Genomic DNA, 21,277 nt, shown 5'->3' on the forward strand with positions numbered 1-21,277 from the left:
CCCCCCCCCCCGCCGCTGCCGCCAGCCGACCACGGTGCCTGTTGCTGCCGCCGCCGCCGCCGTGGGACCCGCGGGGTCCTCCGCCCGGAGGACGAGGAGAGGCGGGAGCCAGCGGAGCGGTGCCGCGCCGGGAGGCGGGAAGACAGCGTAGCCGCCGCGCACCACGGATGCCCCGCTCGCCCCGGCGCTCCCCAGGATGCCCCCGAGCTCCTGCGCGCCCTGCCCGGGCCCGGGGCTCTGAGCGCGCGCACCCCCAGCACAGGTAGGCGCCTCCTAGGTGTGCCCCCGGGCATGGCGTGGAGTCCGGACCCCCCGAATCCCCTCCCCGCGCCGCGCGCTCTTGGGGCTCCCTTGGAACCTGGCAGTCCGGGAGGGTGGGTGGGGGGCGATCCTGCTGTCCTCGCCGTGAGGGGGGCTCGGTGGCGGGCGCAAGTTCGGTGCCACCCTGTCGTCCCCCCCCCCCACCCCGGTCTGGAGGAAAGCGAAACCTCGGTGTGCGGTGCGCGCCGCGTGGGGAGCTCCTGCAGTTCCCACCCGGCCCCTCCCCGGCTCGCTGGTCCCGGCATCTCCTGCCTCCTCCCTCCTGCCCTCGCTCCCTTCCTCCCGCCAATTATCTCCTAGGCTCCCCGGCTCCGCAGGAGGCCTGATTAGGAGGAAAGGGGTGGTCCTGGTGACCCCGTGCCACCCCCTTTAAAAGTTCAGGGTTACTCTGCAGTAGCAACTTTGGCAGCGTCTCCGGTACGCGCAACGCCGCTTTCTGTGGGCACATCCTGTACCAGTCATTTTGAAAGCCTGCTTCATTGCTTCTAGCAGCTTCCTCCTCGTCTGTGTGGACGTGAGACCTCAAACTTCGCCCCGCATGGCTGTTCGCTTTTCTTTTAGAGAGGTGTGTGTGTGTGTGTGTGTGTGTGTGTAAAGAGATGACAGTTTGCTTGCAATCCACCCAAACGTGGCTTTCCCCGTTGTGATTTTATTTAAAATAGCTTGTCCTCCGGAAGTTGCTTCGGAAAGAAGAAGAAATTGAAAGTGATGGTTGTTCCTCTCACCAGAATCCTTTAGTTTTCACCGGGGTCCGTGGTTCGCTTCATCGAGCCCGTCCTGCTTCTCCTTTTGGAGAGGATTGGATGGTTTCATTTATCTAATTAGGCTCCGATGGAGTTTTACAACGACCTGCTTTAAATAGGTCACACTCACCCGTGGAACTCTTAGCTATCGCTACAAGTCTAAACTTACAAACTTTTTTGCACTGGGCCTAAATGCTGAACCTTTGTTTTGGGGGAGCAGAAATGCCTCGTCCCCCGCAGGTGTGAGGTGGGATTGGCAGGCGTGGAGGCCTGCCACCCTGGGGTTCTGTCGTGTGGGAGGAACCTGTTGTGTGGGGGAGGGGTTAGAGTAGACCAAGGAAAGGAGCATCGGTTCAGGAGGCTGGAATCACCTTGCAAAACTCCCTCCACCTGTCTGACTGTTCACGTTCTATCATTGGCTTGGATTAGCAGGCCCTCAAGCCGGTGAGCTGAAGCCGGTGAGCCCTGCTAGCTAGGTTCAGGAGGTGTGTCTCATAATCACCTCCTCCTGCCTGGGAACCCTGAAGACTGTCTTAAGGAATCTAGAAATTGCAAGGAAAAAAAAACGTTTGTAAAAAGGTGTGTTGACAACTGTTTGAAATTGGATGCTACCACAGTTTCCAATCTGCCTGTATTTGTTTGTTATAGAGAACTAAGATACCCCCAGATCCTTCTATACATAATTGTTGACATAATGTGTGCTCCAAGACTGGGTAGATCTGTGAGTTCAAGTGCATGCTGGGAAATTCTGAGTACAAAATGATGTAGTTAACAATACAGTTAATGGAGGTTTGGGAGACAAAGAATAAGCTGTGGTTCAAAGGAGGAAACAGAAGTATCTGGTGAATGATGACATGCCTTCACATGAACCAGTTCAGTGATTTGCAGGCCTCTGCAAGGGAGAAACTATCATTGGCCAGATAATGAATTGGAACCCAAGTCGAGTTTTACAAATGAACCCTCTGCCCCTGTCACCATGGCATTCTCCCTTTCTCTATAACATTTCTGGTTGGGTGGCACTCATGTCAATATTCATCCTTTATCTCATAAGACAGCATGTCACAGTATCAAGAGGGTATGAGGAAGAAATGATGGGTGGCTGATGGACCAGCCCTCTGTCCTTCCTTACCAGGCCAGGAAGGCCGGAAGTTACCATCATGTATGCCACTGTGCAGAGCCAGGTGAGAGTGGGCACTCCCATCTAGCCCTCTTCTTCTGGAATCTTCTAGAATATACCAGAAGGAGGGTTGCTTGTTTTATTTCTGTTGTTGTTAGTTTTGCCACCAGCTTCTTGCAGTACTAGAGCATCTCTGAGTTCAAGCTCAAGGCTTTGATTACTAAGTAGGCACACTATTATTTGAGCCATGTCCCCGGCCCTATTTTTCTTTTTTTTAAAAATTTTAACTTTTTTGCCCTGCCTATGCCTCCTGAGATTAAAGGCATGAGCTACCATGCCCGGTGAGGACTCTATCTTTGAACATACTTTTAATTTTCTCTCTACAAGAGACAGCCCCTCAGGCCTCCTGTACCCTTCCAAGTATTTCCCTGTAGATTCCCAGTCCCCACACTTTTCAGATTCTCCTGGGAACCTACAATGTATATATATCTGCTTGGAGACTTCATGCATATACGTGTGTGTGTGTGTGTGTGTGTGTGTGTGTGTTGGCACGGTTGCTTTTGCTCTTTCTGTGTTCACTCTGCACTTCTCAAATTTGACAGCCACAGTCACCCCAAAACTTTTCTTGCTCATTAAAACTTGGAGAAGTGGAAATCTCTTCACTCAGACAGTGCTCAGAGTCTGCTCAGGAGCTGAGGACGTTGGGATTCAGCTCCCTGGAGTGACGACGAAGGATTGAAGTCTTTAATCAGAACTATTTCCTTATACCTCCCTTTGCAGGCTGGCCTCAATGCTTGCTTTTCAATTTCACATTCCAATAAAAATATGTTTTAAAAAGGTTATTCACAAAAGACATGACCATTTCCGCTTTCAAGTAAAAGAAAACCTATTCTGATATTTTGACAGGTTCATAGAGAGTGTACGCCTTTTCCAGGTTTCCAGTGTTATAAAAAGACCTGTCACGTGTGGACCATATGAAATTATCTTGATACTTATGTTCCAGAGCAAGTGCAAATAATGTAAGAAGTATGTTCTAGAGCTGTCACACATTTAGTTTTGATTGTGCCTCTCTCCTTCGAGATAACCACGGACATTTCTCCCTTTGAAAGCAAAGGCAAATCTTTCACTTTAGTGAAGCATCATATGTAGTTGGTGAATCTGAACTTCCAAAGTAGGTAAGCACATAAAATGGAAACTACTTGTTGCTACTATTTGTTTTATTTTTTTAGGCACTAAATTTACATTGCTGAGACTACCTAAACCTTAAATAGAATAAACTAAGCTAAGCCATTAGTTGGAGGTTATTCCCTTCTAAAGATAGCATCATATTGGGAAGGACAAAAGTTTGTGTAAGACAGGTCTGGATTCAAATTCTGCCATTCTCAGAGTAGGGAGAGTACCCAAGGTCATCTCTATCAAGTGTCCCAGAAAAGGTAGTTGGTTAATAGGTATTCCTTTAGTGAAATGCTTAAGAGCAAGCACCAGCTCTGGAGCCAAAAGATCTGGGTTCAAATCTAGATTGCACCATTTTCTTTTTTTAAAATGTTTTTTATTGTGGAAATACTGTACAGAGGGGTTACAGTTACATGAGCAAGGTAATGAGTGCATTTCTTATCAAGCATTGTTGCCTCCTCCTTTGTTTTCCCCACCATCCCTTCTGCCATGATCTTAGGCAGATGTGCTCATTTCCTGTGCTGCCTCCTTCCTTCCTGTCTCCACTTTAAATTGGACATGATGGTAAATGCTATAGAATACTCCATATTACTCAGGGTGGTTTCAAGAGTTAAATCAGTTAATACACACCTGGAGCTATTACTAAGTAAACCATTATTATTGCTGACAACAACCATATAGAAAGGTTATATATAAGCTCTGAGGATTACTTAGCACCTCTGTCCTCCACCCCTTTTTCCTGTGTAGTAAAATACAAAAGGATACAAGAACTGACCTTTGACTTATGTAAGAAGGAAGCCATTTAAAAGCAGCATTATTGTCCAAGTCATGTTGCTAGGCTCATTGGTTATTGAAGCATCTGTGGGTGTCAGCTTCTGAGGCTAGCTGGTGAATAGCTAAACCTGCAAAGATCATTGCTACCTGGGCAACTGCTGGGTGCAGAGTTCACTGCTCTGACTGGGGTGGAATTCTGTGTAGGGAAGCAAATTATGTACATGAGTTGGTGGACCTGTTGCATGAGTTCAGAGAATTTCAGATTGAAGGAGACTTCTGCTCAGGCATATGCCCGCTCAATTAACCATCAATTCACAAAGGGAAGTAAGGGCCTACCTCAGAATTTCCCACTGGGATCCCCTAGAAGTTGTCAGTATTGGCTTGTTCCTAATGTGGCTGGAAGTTAGAAGCGCCTAGTTCCCTTCCCTCCATCTTTTCCTCCATCTTCTTCATCTGTTTTTTCCTCTATCTTAGTGTATTTTATGTTGTGGAGACAAAATTCCCGAGACTGTACAACTTATAAAAAGATTTATTTGGGTTATAATTCTGGTGGCTGGAATGTCTCCAGATGCACTGGCATCTGGTTAGGGTCCCCTGGCTGGGGTCCCAATATGGTGGAGAGCATCCAGGGCAAGGGCATATGTGAGGGTAATAGATCACTTGTCAAGAGAGAAAGCAAGACAGTGAGGAGGAACCAGACTCCTTTATAACAACCCACTCTTAGAGAAACAAATCCATTCCTGCAGATATAGCCCACTCCAGGAAACCAACGTTAAACCTTTCAAAATGGAGGTCATGACCCAGTCACCTCCTTCTAGACCATGACTCTAATGGTGCCAGTACCTGTCAATATGGGCATACTGAGTACCACAATTCCAATACATCAACCTTTGGGCCACACACAAACCCCATGCAAATCATAGCACCTTCCCACCAGCATTCTGGGGAGGCTGTGTGTTGTTGGCAATGGAAAAGTCCACATTCTACTCTCTGTGGCTTGCTGGAGGGAGTGATAGGGCTGAGAAAAGAGGGGGTTCCCACTAGGCAGCTTTCCAACACCTACCCTTGCTTCTCTCGCTTCCTGATCAATAGATCCCATCCCTTCTTCATGTAGCTCCCCCTCATTTTTGTTCAGAAAAGCAGCTTTGTATCCTCACACTGTGCTGGAGACATTTGGTGTTATGCATTATGAAAATGAGATTCACAGATTACAGACAGAACTTAACAAGATGAGTTTGTTTTGTTCTGCTGTAAGAATGAGCTTGAGTTTGGAGAAGTTAAGTAACTTGCTTTTTCAACTTGAGACTTGAAAATGTCCTCGTGGGGAAATTGAGGTTCTTTGCGGCTCTTGAATGGGCAATCGGGATTTTTGCTGTCCTAATTCTGTCACTAAATTTGGACAAGCCCACTTAACCTCTCCAGAACCCAGTTTCACTTAAGAAGGATATTTCTAAATGGCATAAGAGAACCTTGTTGATTTTAAAATTTTATGATCTTAAGTGCACGCTTCCAGGCAGAGGTAGCATTGCAGGAACCCCAGCAACTGTTCTAAGAAAGGTAGAAATGTCTTTTGGGTTACTGTAGAAATGAAGGCGTTGTGTAGAATACAACAGAATTAGGCTTGTACATAGCGCTCTACTAAGAAGAAGCTAACAGGAGACTCAATGATGTAAAGATCAGATTATTGTCTTCCATGGATACAAAACAGAAGACACCTCTGTGGAATAGATGGTTGGTTCTCTCTGAGGCTTAAGGTATAGATGGTTCTACTGGGTCAAGTGTAAATAATGTGTATTGAAATGGCTTTGCAAATAATGTAGTGGCTTATTAGTATTGCTGAATTAGTACATCTATCCATGAAAGTTATTACTGAAAAGTAATTATTTTTTTTTTACAGAAACTAAGAGCATGCTTGTTTAAAAGCAAAGTAAAAAGTAGGTGGCTCATATACCTGAATCTTCAATTGGCCCACAAATTTAAGAGATTCTTATTGCTACTAAACCAGAAAAAAGCTGAAAGTGGAGGCATGGCTTAAGTGGTAAAGAACCAGACTTGAACAAAAGTATCTAAGACAAGGCCCGGAGTTCAAGCCCCAGCAAGTAGAGACTATGTTTTTCAAATAGTTTTGTCAATAAAATGACAGTTAATTTGATGATTATTTACCGAGGCATTTAAAAGAGCAGAAAACTGAAAGTAGTTTTGCTATCCTTGTTGCCACCTGATTAATAACTGCTTCATTTAGAATACTTGATAGATGCGGCTGTGTTCTTTGTAGTAATACTAGTACTTCTGTAGGCATGTCTTGGGATTAGCAGCTGTCAACGGTTAAAACTTAAAGCCGATTCAGTTACAGGAGTGAATGTCAAGCCAGACATTTAATACCACTTTCACCTGTGAGTTGAAGAGAGACAAGAGAAGAAAGAGGACTATTATTTTATTTTGGAATTCTAAGACTAATTTCATCATCATAAGTACTGTACATTGAAGGAAGGAAGTCAGGGATTCACTTTCACAAAATGTATTTAGAATCATAAGGGTATTAGTTTATTTTTGAACTTTTGAACATGTAAAATTAAAAACATCTGAAATATGTTCAGATTTATTTAAACATTACTTTCAGAATATGTCTCATGTAAAAAAGAGGAAAACTACATAGCGTTCTGTTCTCTTTCCTAAAGAGTTAAAATATTGAGTTTTATAACCCCAAGTCTTAAAGTGTTTAAGAAGTTTGCAATCCTGTCGAAGGACACCTATTCAATTCTTAAAATAAATATGACTAGGTCCAAAGTGCAGTAAGGACATGACGGTGGTAGCTCTGAATCATGTTGGGAGAAAAGAGGTGATGGTCATCTGAGCTATGACATTCAAATGAGTTAGGTTTAAGGACAAGAGTAGGGGTGGCTAGGAGATGATCCTCATGGCCCTGCGTTTACACCCATCTTGTGGGCAGAGGCACTGCCTGCTTTTATCCTGACTACACTGTCAATTATGTTTCTGTAGCAGCCAGCTATGTGAGAAGGCATCTTTCTCTGGGGTAAGGCTGAACAGGCTTCCTTTCCTAATAGTCAGGTTCCCTAGGCTCAGCTTCTGCTCCTGTAGTACCCTGTAATACAAGCGTCACCTGACCTGTGAGCACGAGGAGTCAAGGAACTAACTGTTGCTTTTGGTCCATGTAATCAATTGTCCTTTGTCTCTGACCCAGAAATCTCTTATCTTTTACCAAGTTGTTAGCTTGTATGTAAGGAAAACCAAGCCCCCTTCTAAGTTGCCATCGCATTACAGTCTGAGGAGAGAGGAACAAGATGCACTGTGCACTGAGTCACGTTGCATGTGGGGAACTGTGTCCAGTTCTCTGTCTTCAGAGCCAAGAAGAGTGCAAAGGAGGACATGGGGAGAATGTAAAGTTGGAGCTACATACAGGACCATATTCCAACGTGATTGTACAGGCCACATAGAAGAACTTAGATTTCTAAGGATAGGGAAGTTATTGAGGAACTACTTGCAGAGAAGTGACCTGATAAATCCTGTGTATTTGCAAATTAGTAGATATTGGTGAGAGAAAGAAAAAGATGTGTTTAGATGATAGAGTTAAAAGTATTGATATGATGAAGGAATCTAAGTGACTCGATGCTATTTAATGCTAAAGTATGGACCCCCTAGTAGTCTAAACAGGCTATACATCACAGCAGGAGCAAGTAGCTGACCAAACCACTCACTTCAGGACTGAGAACAAAAGAGAGGACAAGGAAGAAGCTAAAGCCCCATAATCCCCTCCCAGTATCCACCCCGATGACCTGAAGACCTCTTTGAACATTCCATCATCTCCTCAAGACGTAAACTTTCTCTCTCTAATATGTTCATTATCTCAGGATTTTGTTACAGTGACTGAAAGCTGACTTAACATAGTAAATAAAATCAACACCAATGTGTTAACCCTGTTGGAGAGAAGTTCTGGGAAGGAGGGCAGGAGGTGAGAATGAGTTACTTTTTAAATAACGAAGTTCGAGCTGGAATGACTTACATTACATGAATTAAAATAATGTTTAGGATGGTGCTTGAAACCTGATAGATACTGGGGAGATGTTAATGGAATACAGATCTGTAGTTCAGAATCTCTAGACAGTCCCCTTTTATAACTTGAGTAGGGGCTGGGGATATAGCTCAGTGGTAGAGTTCTTGCCTAGCATGCATAAGGCCCTGAGCACATCCCCTAGCAACATTAAAAAATGGTTGTGGAGCCAGGTGCCAGTGGCTCATCATTCCTGTCATCCTAGCTTCTCAGGGGGCTGAGATCTGAGGATCATGATTCGAAGCTAGCTTGGGCAGGAAAGTCTGTAAGACTCTTATCTCCAATAAGCTTATCAGAAAAAACTGGAAGTGACACTGTGGCTCAAGTGGTAGAGCATTAGCCTTAAGCACAAAGAGGCTCAGAGACAGTGCCCAGGCCCTGAGTTCAAGCCTCAGGACCAGGAAAAAAAATGGAGGTAGGTAAAAATTGACAAGTGTGTAGATGAACGCTTGAACACTTCTTTAAAGCTGGTTCGGTTGCTGGATGGTTGATTTTTTTCCCTATAAGACTTCTTTTTGGAAGGAATCTTTTTGGCTATGTAATAGAACAGGGTGTAAAGCCATCAGAGGAGAGAAATATTGTTTTCTATCATGTGTGACTTTGCTATCCCTCTATTCCTATGCTTTCTTGAACTTTCCCAGTGGTGTCTTTGTATCCTATAATGAGTGTGACAGGTTCATCATTCCATTTCAGGAAAGCTCTCTAGCCAGAGTAGCTTATTTGAGCACATATCTATATCTCCTTGTATTTGTGTTTCAGACTTTTAAGTTCTGGAATAACAACTCGCTGAAAGTAGCTATTGCTGTGACTTTATTCAATTCTAATACCTCTGTTTCTCCTTCAGGATTCTGCATCAAAAGCGTGCAGAATAGATTGTTCATTTGGATTGTTCAGCTGGTTGACACTACGAATCCAGCAGCAAGGATTTGCTGAGTCTCCATTCCTTTTCCAAGATGGAGCCCATAACATTCACAGCAAGGAAGCACACATTTCCTAATGAGGTCTCGGTGGACTTCGGCCTTCAGCTGGTAGGCTCTTTGCCTGTGCATTCTCTCACCACCATGCCCATGCTGCCATGGGTGGTGGCTGAGGTGCGAAGACTTAGTGGACAGGCCTCCAAAAAAGAGCCTGTCACTAAGCAAGTGCGACTTTGGGTTTCACCCTCTGGACTGAAATGTGAACCTGACCCAGGGAGAAGTCAACAATGGGACCCACTGATCTGCTCCAGCATCTTTGAGTGCAAGCCCCAGCGTGTGCACAAACTGATTCATAATAGTCATGACCCCAGTTATTTTGCTTGTCTCATTAAGGAAGATGCTGCGCACCGGCAGAGTATCTGCTATGTCTTCAAAGCCGACGATCAGACTAAAGTAAGTTAAGAAGGGACCTAAGGGATAATACGGAGCTGCAATGTTTTTAATTGTCTTGGGGCTAGGAAATTTATTATAAGTAGACTGGAATAAATAAGGAGATCATAAGGCAGTTATACATAGATTATTTAACTGAATATTGGGTTTGTAAGGATTTTTTTTTGCCAGTCCTAGGACTTGAACTCAGGGCCTGGGCACTCTGCCTGAGTCTTTTGCACAAGGCTAGCACTCTACCATTTGAGCCACAATGCTACTTCCAGCTTTTTCTGTTTATGTGATACTGAGGAATCAAACCTAGGGCTCCATGCATGCTAGGCAAGCATTCTACCACTAAGCCACATTCCTAGTCCAATAATTTATATTTTTGAAAGTATTAGACTGGGTGCTAGTGGCTCATGCCTGTGACCCTAGCTATGCAGGAGGTGGAGATCTCTAAGGATCAGCATTCAAAGCCAGCCTCCACTTTCTGTGAGACTCTTCTTTCTAATTAACCACCAAAAAGCTGTGAGTGAAAGCTTAAATGGTGGGGTATCAGTCTTTTTTTTTTGGTCAGTCCTGGGGCTTGAACTCAGGACCTGATCACCTGGGCAGCTAGCAGCTGTCCCTGAGCGCTTTTGCTCAAGGCTAGTGCTCTACCACTTTAAGCCACAGCACCACTTCCAATTCTCTAATGGCTAATAGGAGATTAGAGTCTCACAGACTTTTCTGCTTCTAGGCTGGCTTTGAACGGTGAACCTCAGATCTCAGTCTCCTGAGTACCTAGGATTACAAGTGTGAGCCACCAGTGCCATGCTAGAGTGCCAGTCTTGAGCATAAAAAGCTGAGGGACAGAGCCCAGGCCCTGAGTTCAAGCTCTAGTACCAGCATTCAAAAAATAATAATAGCTATTAGAAAGTGTAAGTTTATAAGGTGCTGATGGCTCACACTTACAATGCTAGATACGCAGGAGGCTAAGATCTGAGGATTAAGGTTTGAAGCCCTATTGGCAGACAAATGTAGGAGATTCTTATCTCCAATTAACCAACAAAAAAAGGCTGGAACTGGAGGTTTGGCCAAGTGGTAGAGCCGTGATTGAAAAATCTGAATGTGAATGTAAAGCCCAGAGTTCAAGCCCCAGTACTATACAAGGTTGCAAATTGCCCTTTGAATAAGCAAAGTTCCATATCAGTGATCTCCACATTTTTAAATACCACTAAGAAAAGTGTAGTTCTTTATAAACCATATTAGAATAATTCTAGCTGGTTTCCCAGGGTATGATGTTCCCTTGGGCAAAGGTCTTCGATGACAACAGTGGATATGAAGTTGTTTTGATATTATCAGGAGTTCTTTTGTGTGTTTTGCCTTTTGTCCACTTCATGTCAGATCTCATTGGCTTATTACTGTTTAATCTGGTGATATGTCTGAGAAAAATCTATGACAGGTGGCCAAAACCCTGCTATTTTCTTTTTCATTTGGGTTTTCATTGTTATCTATACTATTTGTAGTTCTTTGCAAGACTTGTTTAAAGCTTCTTGTCTTCTACTTAGTGAGGATTGGTGTAGATAAAATTGAAAAGATAATCCATGTCGCCACTTTTTCAATTAAGCCCACAGAATATGCTTTTTGGTATAAGACATGGGAATCACAGCTCATGCATGGGCTGAAAATCCCTCAGCTGCTTTAGATGCTAAGCTGCCTGTGTGTCTCCTCATTTGTACTGAGATGTCTGTGCCCATCTGTATGATAACTGTCCATAAAGCCTGTTCTTCATAATTTCAAATTTAAAATATGAATAGAGGCTAAGGGCAGTGGTAGAGATTAGGAGGATTGTGGTTCCAGGCTAGGCCTGGCAGAAAGATAGCAAGACTCCATCTCAACTAACATGCTAAGCATGTTGGGATATACCAGTCATACCTATATATGCAACAGGCATAATATGTAGGAATGCTAATGTTTTCCTTCTGTACTTTGTTGGTTTATTTTGCATACTCTTCTAAGTATGAGTCCCACGTAGAATTAATGTTGTTGGTACTAAGTGTAGTTGGCTCTTCATAGCCATAGGTTCCATGCTTGTGGATTCAACCAACTTCAAATAGAAATTTTCTTGGCAGGACTGGGATTTGAATTCAGTCTTCTACTTGCTAAACTGGCGCAATACCTCTGAGCCGTGCCTCCAGCTCTGTTTTTTTCACTTGGTTATTTTTAGGATAGAGCCTCATTTCTTGCTCAGGCTCAGGCCTGATTAGAGAGAGATCTGTCTACTTTTAGGTTTCCTGTTATCTCTGAGGTCATAGACACAGCCACCGTGCTCATCTTCCCATTCACAGAAATGGCCTAGCACCACATTTGTATCAGTTATGTGCAAATTATATGCTACTTTGTGTGAGGGATTTGGGAGTCTGCAGATTTGGATATCTGGGGACGTTCTGGAACCAATCACCTGCAGATACAGAGAGACAGCAGATTTGTGGAGATACACATTTGTTCCTTGGTTTTTAATACATTGAAGCAGTGACTGCTGCTATTCAAGAGGTTATTAGTAGAGGCTACCAGGAAATCAGCTATTATCAGCAGGAAGTCAGTCTAAATCCCCAATAGGGAATCAGACCAGTTGGTGCATGTGTTGGGCGTGATGGGAAGACAAAATAGAGCCTGATGCACACTCTGAGTATAGAGAAAGCTGTGTGTGTGTGTGTGTGTGTGTGTGTGTGTGTAAGTAAGCACACACAAGTCCTAGTGTTTGAACTGAGGGCCTGAGTGCTGTTCTTGAGCTTTTGTGCTAGTATGTTTGAGTCACAGCTCCACTTTTGACTTTTGGTGTTTAACTGGAGATGAGTCTCATGGACTTTGTTGCCCAGGCTGGCTTTGAACAACCATCATCAGAACTCAGTCTCCTGAGTAGCCAAGATTACAGGTGTGAGGTGTCAGTGCCCAAAGAGAAGGCCTTTTGAAAGAAAGGATAGTGTGGAACTCAAAATCACCATTTCCCATAGAGACTCCAAGATCTTGATATTATAAAACATGTGATGTTATTCGCAGGCCACTCAGATAAACAGGACATGCTCACTATGGGAGGTGCAGAGGGACTAACTTCCTGGATTCCAATCCTTCCTCTGGCACACATACACTGGATAGTTTCTGGCAACTGAGTCTGCTTCCTCACCTGTACAACCGTAAAACAGAACTTATATCCTGCAGGTATGAGGAGAACTAAATGAGGTAGATTGGGACCTGGAATTTAGTAAGTGGGCTATGAGGTATAGCTCAATAGTAGAGTGCTTGCCAGGCATGCATGGAATCCTGGGTTTGATTCTAGCAGATGAAAAAAAAAAAGAAACAACCTAGTAACCATTTATGACCATAACATTTAATCAAGAAAGATTTACTAGAAGCAGATTAAGTGCCAGTTTCACTTCAAGTATTTGGTAAAAAGAAAAAAAAAATCTCAAGTTGTGTAGCTTCACCTAAAGCATGAAATCCTGGTCATCCTTGAACAATAATACAACCTAGACTGCAGAAATAAACTTAATGACTCTTGTGATTTGAACAGACTTGGGAGTAAAGGTGAGAACTGAACAGCCCAGCTCTATCTAAGGATAGTTTCTTTGGTGAAAGGTTTTGCAAAAAATAATTGTTCAATACTTTATACTTTTGACACTTTTCCCAAAGTCTTGTATGCCGTCTTGAACAGGTTCTGGCCAGTCATTTGGATATCTGACAGGATGGAGAGATTTATAAGTAAATTCTGGGCTTCCAGTCTCACTCAAGATAGAAAATTGGTCTTACTCTATATTCTAAAAAGCCAACGTTGGAATATGAATTAGGTCTTAAGTTATTTTTGGCTGGCTTCCAATTTTGACCAACACAGATTGTCATTACTCAGAGAATAAATCGCTGTCTACCTTTTATAAAATGATAAAAGAGTTATTTGTAATGCAGCTACTGCTATTAGGGATTCTGTTGCCCTCAGAAACAGAATGGTAAATGACATTAGGTTCTTGGAAATGCCCTCCCACCCCCACCCCCCAATCACATCTCATAACAGAGCATTGTCTGTTGGAGAACATGTCAGTCTCCACTGTCAAATCTCTCCACTCTTTGTAACGTTTGCTCAGTGGGAGAATTCTCCACAGAAAGGCCTCTTCTAAACATATGAGGTCAGCATGGACTGTGCTTGCCAGGGTCAGAAGCACCAACTCCTGTCTGGGAGGAAATCCTTTGATCAGCATGTAAATTAATTTACTGAGGAATGTCTAGAGAGTGGAGGGGTAGGGGAGTCATCTTACAGGCCTGCCACTGGATGCCTCTTTCCCTGTGTAGTCCGTACTCAAGCCATTCCATGCACAACAGCTGTCATGACCAAATGGGTTAGGGGAAGCATCTCAATGGTTTTGGGTCCAAGGACCACTTTTTACCTTTCCAAAGTTATTGAATATCCGGGGCTGGGAGTTTAGCCCAGCGGAAGGGCGCCCGCCGCGCGCAAGGCCCTGGGTTCGATCCTCAGCCCTGGGGGGAAAAAAAAAAGCTACAAAGTTATTGAATATCCCAAAGAATGCAGTTTCTGTGGGATATACACCGACCACTATTCACTCTATTTGAAATTAAAACCAAGCTCTTCTAATGATACTGACATTTAAATTCACTTAAAAATCAAAATAGGGCCGGGCGCTGGTGGCTCACGCCTGTAATCCTAGCTACTCAGGAGGCTGAGATCTGAGGATCTCGGTTCAAAGCCAGCCCGGGCAGGAAAGACCGTGAGACTCCTATCTCCAATAAACCACCAGAAAACCGGAAGTGGCGCTGTAGCTCAAGTGGTAGAGCGCCTGCCTTGAGCTGAAGAGCTGAGGGACAGCGCCCAGGCCCAGAGTTCAAGCCCCACGACCGACCAAAAAAAAAAAAATCAAAATAGGGCTGGGAAGGTGGCTCAGTGGTAGAGTGCTTGCCTTGCATGCCTGAGGCCCTGGGTTCGATTCCTCAGCACCACATAAGCAAAAAGAAAAAAGCCGGAAGTGGCGCTGTGGCTCAAGTGGTAGAGCGCTAGCCTTGAGCTGAAGAGCTGAGGGACAGCGCCCAGGCCCAGAGTTCAGGCCCCATGACCGGACCCAAAAAAAAAAATCAAAATAATAAACTTCATGTTCCCATAAATAATGTTTTATGGATAATAACTATATTTTCCAGAAAAAAATATTTAGCAGTAAGTGGGGTACATTTTTGTTTTATTTTATGCATTCTTTTATATTCTTAATCTCTAATGTCTGTATTAGTAAAAGCTGACTAGATTCTTCTAGCTTTTCTGTAGTATCCATTTGTTCTGTGTGTGATGTGTCACTCTGGTGGGGTCCGTGGAAAATTTGGCCTCACACAGAGATACAAGGAAGAATGGAGAAATTATGGCTATTCTTTGTAACAATAGAACTCAACAAATGGTAGTTTCTTAAAGGTTAGCTGCCAGATGAATGCTGAAGCCCTAACAAAGTGTTTTGCACTTCATTATAGTGCCACCCATTAATCTGTGTTATATTTCAATGTCCCTTTGACTGTACCACCATCATGCATTGACTATTTGGGAAATATTGTTTCTGTTATGCAGACCACACATCCATTACTGCTTGATTAAGAGAATTTTGTTCTCATTCGTCCCCCCTGAATTGTACATTGGTGCATTAAGAGCTCTGCAAATTCCTGCAGCAAGAAAACTGTTTAACTTTGCTGAGTTCAATTTTCTCCATTCATGGCAACATAGATTACATTTTCTCATCACAAACATCCCCAGGCCTCCTTCTTGACATGTGGTATAAAGCTCTAGGTTGTGGCACTAGTTTTGAATCTTGTCTGTGGTGAGATAGGATTGTTACCACTCTGACATGCTAGCCAAATGCCCCTAACTGGATTTTTGCCCTATTACCTCCCACACAAATCAAGAGTTCTAGGCCTAAAACTCAGGTCTAGAAAAACTGTCAGAAAACCATTTGGAGACCCTTCAGCATCACCTCTTCTACTAAAGGCTGCATTAAGAGCTTCTGGTCTGCTTCTCAGTCCAAAGCAACTTTAGCTCATTCCTAAGAGTGGTTACACTTTAATCTTGTGTCTGTGGAGTTCTGCTTCCACCAAAGAGACTAGCACTCAGAGGAGGTATGAGAAGTGTTGGGCTATGGCTTCTAACTTTGTTGCTGTTTTATGACCATCAAAGGGAAGAATGGCCAGTGGCTTATGCCTGTATTCCTAGCGAGTCAGGAGGCTGAGATCTGAGGATCGCTGTTCAAAACCAGCCTAAGCAGGACAAGCAAAGAGACTCTTATCTCCCATTTGCCAGCAAAAAGCTGGCAATGGAGGCTCAAGCGGTAGAGCACCAGATTTTTGTGAAAAGGCCAAGCAAGAGTACAAATCCCTGAGTACAAAGCCCCAATACAGCACAAAGAAATCATGCTGGAGAATTTGTGATCTGGGCGAAGTAGTTCTGGAGAGCACAGGGCTAGTTTTCAGATGTTCTTCTCTATGCTTACTTCTGCAGGTGGTAGCTATAATTTCTTAGTTTCAGACAGTCTTCTTGTTTTTTGCTATTCAGAAAAGGGTTATCAGAGTATGTTTGTTACCTGTGTTTTCATCTATGCTAAATTCCCACTGCTCCTTTTCTATCCTACCCTGGTGTGGAAGATACCAGTATGCTGGGATTCCACAGCATCTGTGTCTCAGTACGTGGATTTAGGGACTAGTATATTCAGGTCAGCTAATCAACATGATGGTTGTCCATATTAACAGAAGTCGGCTGCTGGGTGAAATGGTTGGCAGGGATTTTTTTTTTTCATCTATAAAAAGAATGTCCAGGACTTCATGAACTCAGAGGTATTTGCTGGAAGGTTTTTGATTCATGACACTGGATTGATTACATAATTTATTTTTGACTTTGATAAATGAGTCTGCAGACCTTAGAAGCATTGGGTTTATGAGATACATGCTTGGGTAATTATGAAAAGTCTTTTTTATTTTTCAGTGCAGCTTTAGCTTTATATTGCTTTGCATTTTTCACCAAATTGCTCTGAGTTTGATAATTACTTTTAAAAATAAATCCATTGCTAAGAATAGACTTTATAAATATCATGGACCTAAAATTGACTTGTATCATAAAAGAATTTATTTATAGCCTAGACCTTTACTATCCTGTGTAGTCATCTACAGCCCTGTAGTTACTGAGCATTTGAAATGTTAATCTCTATGGATTGGACCTAATTTCACCTGTTTCTAGTTCCTTTTTCTTTTTTTGTTTTTGGTAGTGGAGTACTGTACTGGGCTTTGAACTTAGGTCCTTATATTTGCTAGGAAGGCATTCTACCACTGAGCCACACCTCTAGCTCCCCTTTCCACCATTATTAGTTATTATCTTTTTTGGTTGTGGGGCCTGAACTCTGGGCCTGGGCGCTGTCCCTCAGCTCTTCAGCTCAAGGCTAGTTCTCTACCACTTGAGCCACAGTGCCACTTCTAACTTTTTTCTGTTTGTGTGGTGCTGAGGAGTCAAACCCAGGGCCTCATGCATGCAAGGCAAGCACTCTACCACTGAGCCACCTTCCCAGCCCATTATTAGTTATTTTCGAGATAGGATCTTACTTCTTGCCCAGGTGTGCCCTAGGATCACAATCCTCATGTTTGAAGCTAGGATGATGGGTGTGTCTACCTCCTTCTATTAACATAGAATCTTGTAGGTTTTGCTGCCTGGGCTGGCTTAGGGCTTCAGTCCTCCTGATCTTAGCCTCCCAGGGTAACAGGTTTGGGCCCCGGCACCCTCCTATCAGTTGGAAAGTAGTCTCATGAACTTTTTGTCTGGGCTGGCCTCAAATTATGATCTTCCCCATCTCAGCCTCAGAAGTAGCTGAGATTATAGGTTTGAGCCACCAATGCCTAACCTTTTACCTAAAATGTCTTCTGGAGAATTTTAAATTGCATATGCACCTTGATATGTTTGCACTGGTAAGATGTAGATTAGATTGGCTACCTAGCAAATATTTCTGGAAATAATCTAAACACCTAATCAGCTTCTCTCTTGTGTTTGCTGCCTTTTATTTGTTAATGCTAGAATTTTGCTTAGAGATCTTTTGTAGTTTTTTCCCCCAAACTACAACATGTGGTAGTGAATCAGCACCACATGGGCCCCTATTTTAGGACATACTGAAAGCCACTAGCTGGAATGATCTGTTTATTCATATGCTTCCTTGTTTACTGTCTGTCTTCCCCGAGCCCTAAGAGAGCAGAGCCCTTGCCTGTCTTTTCACTCGTGGACAGAGTGTGGTGCATAGGAGCACTTTGTGCGGGAACATCCCCTTTAGTGTGTCCATCCTTGAGAATGCACCAACTCCTCTCTACTTTTTATTTCCTCATCTAGACAGCCCCTGAATTAGTTAGCATTTTCAGGGAGCCAGAATGGATCTTGTAAAGTACTAACACATGCAATCATAGAGGCTGAGACCTCCTATGAGCTGCCATTTGCAAGTCAGAACAAGTCAAGGTATAGTTTAATCTATACCAGCTGGAAGCTGGAGGAGAACCTCTGGCATAGATTCTATTGTGTTTGAAAGCCTGAAAACCCAGAGTTGCATGGGAAGGAAAAAGTCAATGTTCTGTTTATGCAGTCAAGCAGAGAGAGAATTAAATTCCTTCTGCCTTTCTATTCTATTTAAGGTTTTGAATGATATCTCCAACATTGGGTAGAGATATCTGCCATGCTCAGAATACCAATTCAAATGATAGTCTGTTTTAGTTATACTGAGGTTTAATATTGAGCCTGATATCTGGGCATCTCATAGCCCAATCAAGTTGACATATAGCTACCCATCCCTTTGCAACTCTTTAGTCATTTCCTATTTTTCCTTTCCTGCTTCACCATCATAGTTTTTTCTAGTTCAGTCACGATTTTGTTCTTAGACCCCAACCAGCCTCCTAAGCTTGATGTATAGGACAATTATCATTGCCTCTCAGCCTCTTGAATTCTACACAGTTCTCTTCTTTGTTTTTTAGGTGCATAAAAGTTTCCTGGCATTTACTGGTGATAGTTATGGAAGAAATTTCCTGAAGGTTGAGTAGCCTTTAGCGCTGAGAAATTTGTTCTTGTGTGTAAGTCCTTTCAGCTGCAATATGAGTCCATTTGCTTTGCAGCAATATTTTAGTCCACACTCAATTTTTTAATTATAGAAGTACTTATGTTAAATGTTAAAATTAAGATTAGTATCAAAAAGTTGAAAGTGATTTTTTAAAGTTGAAAATGAAAGCTTCCCCTTACTCCCATTTCCTAGAAAGAAACAAACATCAAGATTTGTATATGTTCTTGTCAGGTGCCGGTGGCTTACACCTGTAATCTTAGCTACTCAGGATGAGATCTGAGGATCGTGGTTCAAAGCCAGCCCCGGCAGGAAAGGCCATGAAACTCTTTTTTTTTTTGTTGTTGTTGGGCATGGGGCTTGAACTCTGTGGCTGGGTGTTATCCTTAAGCTCTTCAGCTCATGGAGAGTGCTCCAATAAGCCACTCAAAAAACTGGAAGTGGCGTGTGGCTCAAGTGGTAGAGCGCTAGCCTGGACCTGAAGAGCTGAGGGACAGAGCCCAGGCTCAGAGTTCAAGCCCATGACTGACAAAATAATTGTGTATATTCTTATAGTTTATTTCATGTTTTGCATAAACAGATGGTTCTATATGAAATCTCTTTTTTTTTTGTCAGTTGTTGGGCTTGAACTCGGGGCGTGGGCGCTGTCCCTGCACTCTTCAGCTCAAGGCAAATACTCTACCATTTGAGCCATAGTGCCACTTCCCATTTTCTGGTGGTTTATTGGAGATAAGAGTCTCATAGATTTTCCTGCCTGGGCTAGCTTTGAACTATGATCCTCAGATCTCAGCCTCCTGAGTAGCTAGGATTAGAGGCATGAGCCACCAGTGCCCAGCTTTATGAAATCATTTTATAAAGTTTTTACTACAGTTTCCTCCTCTCCCTTCTCTGCCTCTGTATCTGTCTTTCCATACATGTGTCTGTATGTGGGCATGTGTTGTTAGCATCTTTATATAGCTGTAGAAACAAGTTGTATTTTAAGTATTGTATTGTAGTTGTCCCTTGTATTCCTTGCAAGAATAGAAGGCTGTGACTGTGACCAAGCTTCTGTTTGCATGGGCATGAACATGGCCTAGCTCTGGTCATGCCATTTGGGTTGTGAAAATGGAATATGCATGACCAGTGACTCTTACCTATTTAGCATAAAAAAGGGTCAGGATTTGGAAGAAAGCTAGGCCTTAATGACAATGGAAACTAAATTCTACCTTGATGGCAATTTACGGGGAATAACTAAGATCTATGAACAGGAGGTCTAATGCTCACCCGTCAGTTGGCTGCTCCATTGAATGTAGCTATGGAATATCTCATTGTGTCTCTGATGAGAGTCCACCAAAAACCTGACATAGTTAACTACCTGTAAGAAGTTGTGTGAATACTATTTGTTGAAATCAATAGAAGAGTTTATGTGGTATGTCAGATGCTAGTGGACAGAGAAGGGAAGAGAGCTAGCCTTCACTGGAGGGGACAGAAAGCTGGGAACTAGGGGAATCCTGGACTTCCAGGAAGCCAGCAGAGACTTGGGTGGGTGCTGGCTTCTCATTCCTTATGTGATCTAATCTTTCAAATCTCTCAAGTGATAGAACTAACCTCTTGTTAAAGTGATAGAACTAACCTCTTGTTATATAGATGTACCATAATTTAGCCAGCCCTTGTTGATGGTCACTTAGATGCTTTTTTTTCAGTTCTCTTCTTCTCTACATCTGTTTTACATCTACTTTGAAGCAAATACAATCAATTAATGCAGATTAATAGAAAGAGTGCCCCTCCTCTGGAAGGAGGGAGCCAAGAATATTTCAGGAACAATCCTCTGAGCAGTAGATAGGAGTCAGAGCCCATTGCTACTTCTGTGATTTTAAATTTCAAGCCAGAGATTACATTTTAATTCTCCTGTCATGTCTTAATGGTATTCAAAGCTTTAAAAGACAACAATAAGTAAAGATTGACATGCAAGTTAACAAATGTCACATCCATATGATTTCCACTCTCAAAGCTTGAAATAGATAGAACAGGCTTTCTCTAATCTGTTCTCCAAAACTAGATAGATACACACACAGACACACACATACATACATACACACTTCCTCTAACAATAATTATAAATTATCCTATTTTTTCAATTATAGACAACACATAGAACCTTTTAATTTCTTTTTGCATTTCTGGCACATATAACTTTTCTTTACATATCAACATAATTTAACATAATTGCTAAGAATTATTGAATAATTTTTCCTATGATGTTTTTGATAATAATGTAGTCTTCAGAACAAAATATCAAGAACCCAAAGAAAAACCAAGGAAATGACTCCTATGTGAAGACTTGAAGGTTTTTTCTCTCATCCTTTTTATCCTCTCTCTTTCTAAACCAGGAGCATTCATCTTAGAAATGAAAAGCTCAAAAGAAAAATAACCCCCCAAAACTGAATTTAACTGGATAGTTTTTATGCAATTAAGTACTGGGAAAAGAACAATCATACCTATTAAAAGCTCATAACACGATCCCTAGGTAAAAATTACATGCGCAGATTTCTCAGAACAAATCCTTTTACATTAGTAAATGTAGAATCTGTGGTGTCATCTGCTGCATAGTTTAGATATAATAAGCTTCCCCCTAAATGAATGCATTAAATACTGTCTACTCACAC

General features: G+C 42.6%; 1 protein-coding gene across 8 annotated transcripts in view; it reads left to right on the forward strand.

The window, feature by feature from the left end:
• The first annotated feature begins 6 nt into the window (after positions 1-6).
• Tbc1d1 (TBC1 (tre-2/USP6, BUB2, cdc16) domain family, member 1) overlaps positions 7-21,277 on the forward strand; it is a 180,648-nt gene continuing 159,377 nt past the window's right edge. For 5 of the 8 annotated variants that reach the window (XM_013009031.1, XM_013009023.1, XM_013009028.1 and 2 more), the window contains exons 1-3: positions 7-262; positions 716-886; positions 9,042-9,567. In XM_013009031.1, the coding sequence (XP_012864485.1) occupies positions 9,151-9,567 (417 nt within the window). In that variant the 5' untranslated portion in view covers positions 7-262; positions 716-886; positions 9,042-9,150. Of the gene's footprint in view, positions 263-697; positions 887-9,041; positions 9,568-21,277 lie in introns of all 8 variants that reach the window. The other 3 variants (XM_013009024.1, XM_013009025.1, XM_013009026.1) reach the window with 3 other exon arrangements.

This window comes from Dipodomys ordii, unplaced genomic scaffold (assembly GCF_000151885.1).
Source record: "Dipodomys ordii isolate 6190 unplaced genomic scaffold, Dord_2.0 Scaffold8, whole genome shotgun sequence".
NCBI classification, from domain to species: Eukaryota; Metazoa; Chordata; class Mammalia; order Rodentia; family Heteromyidae; genus Dipodomys; species Dipodomys ordii.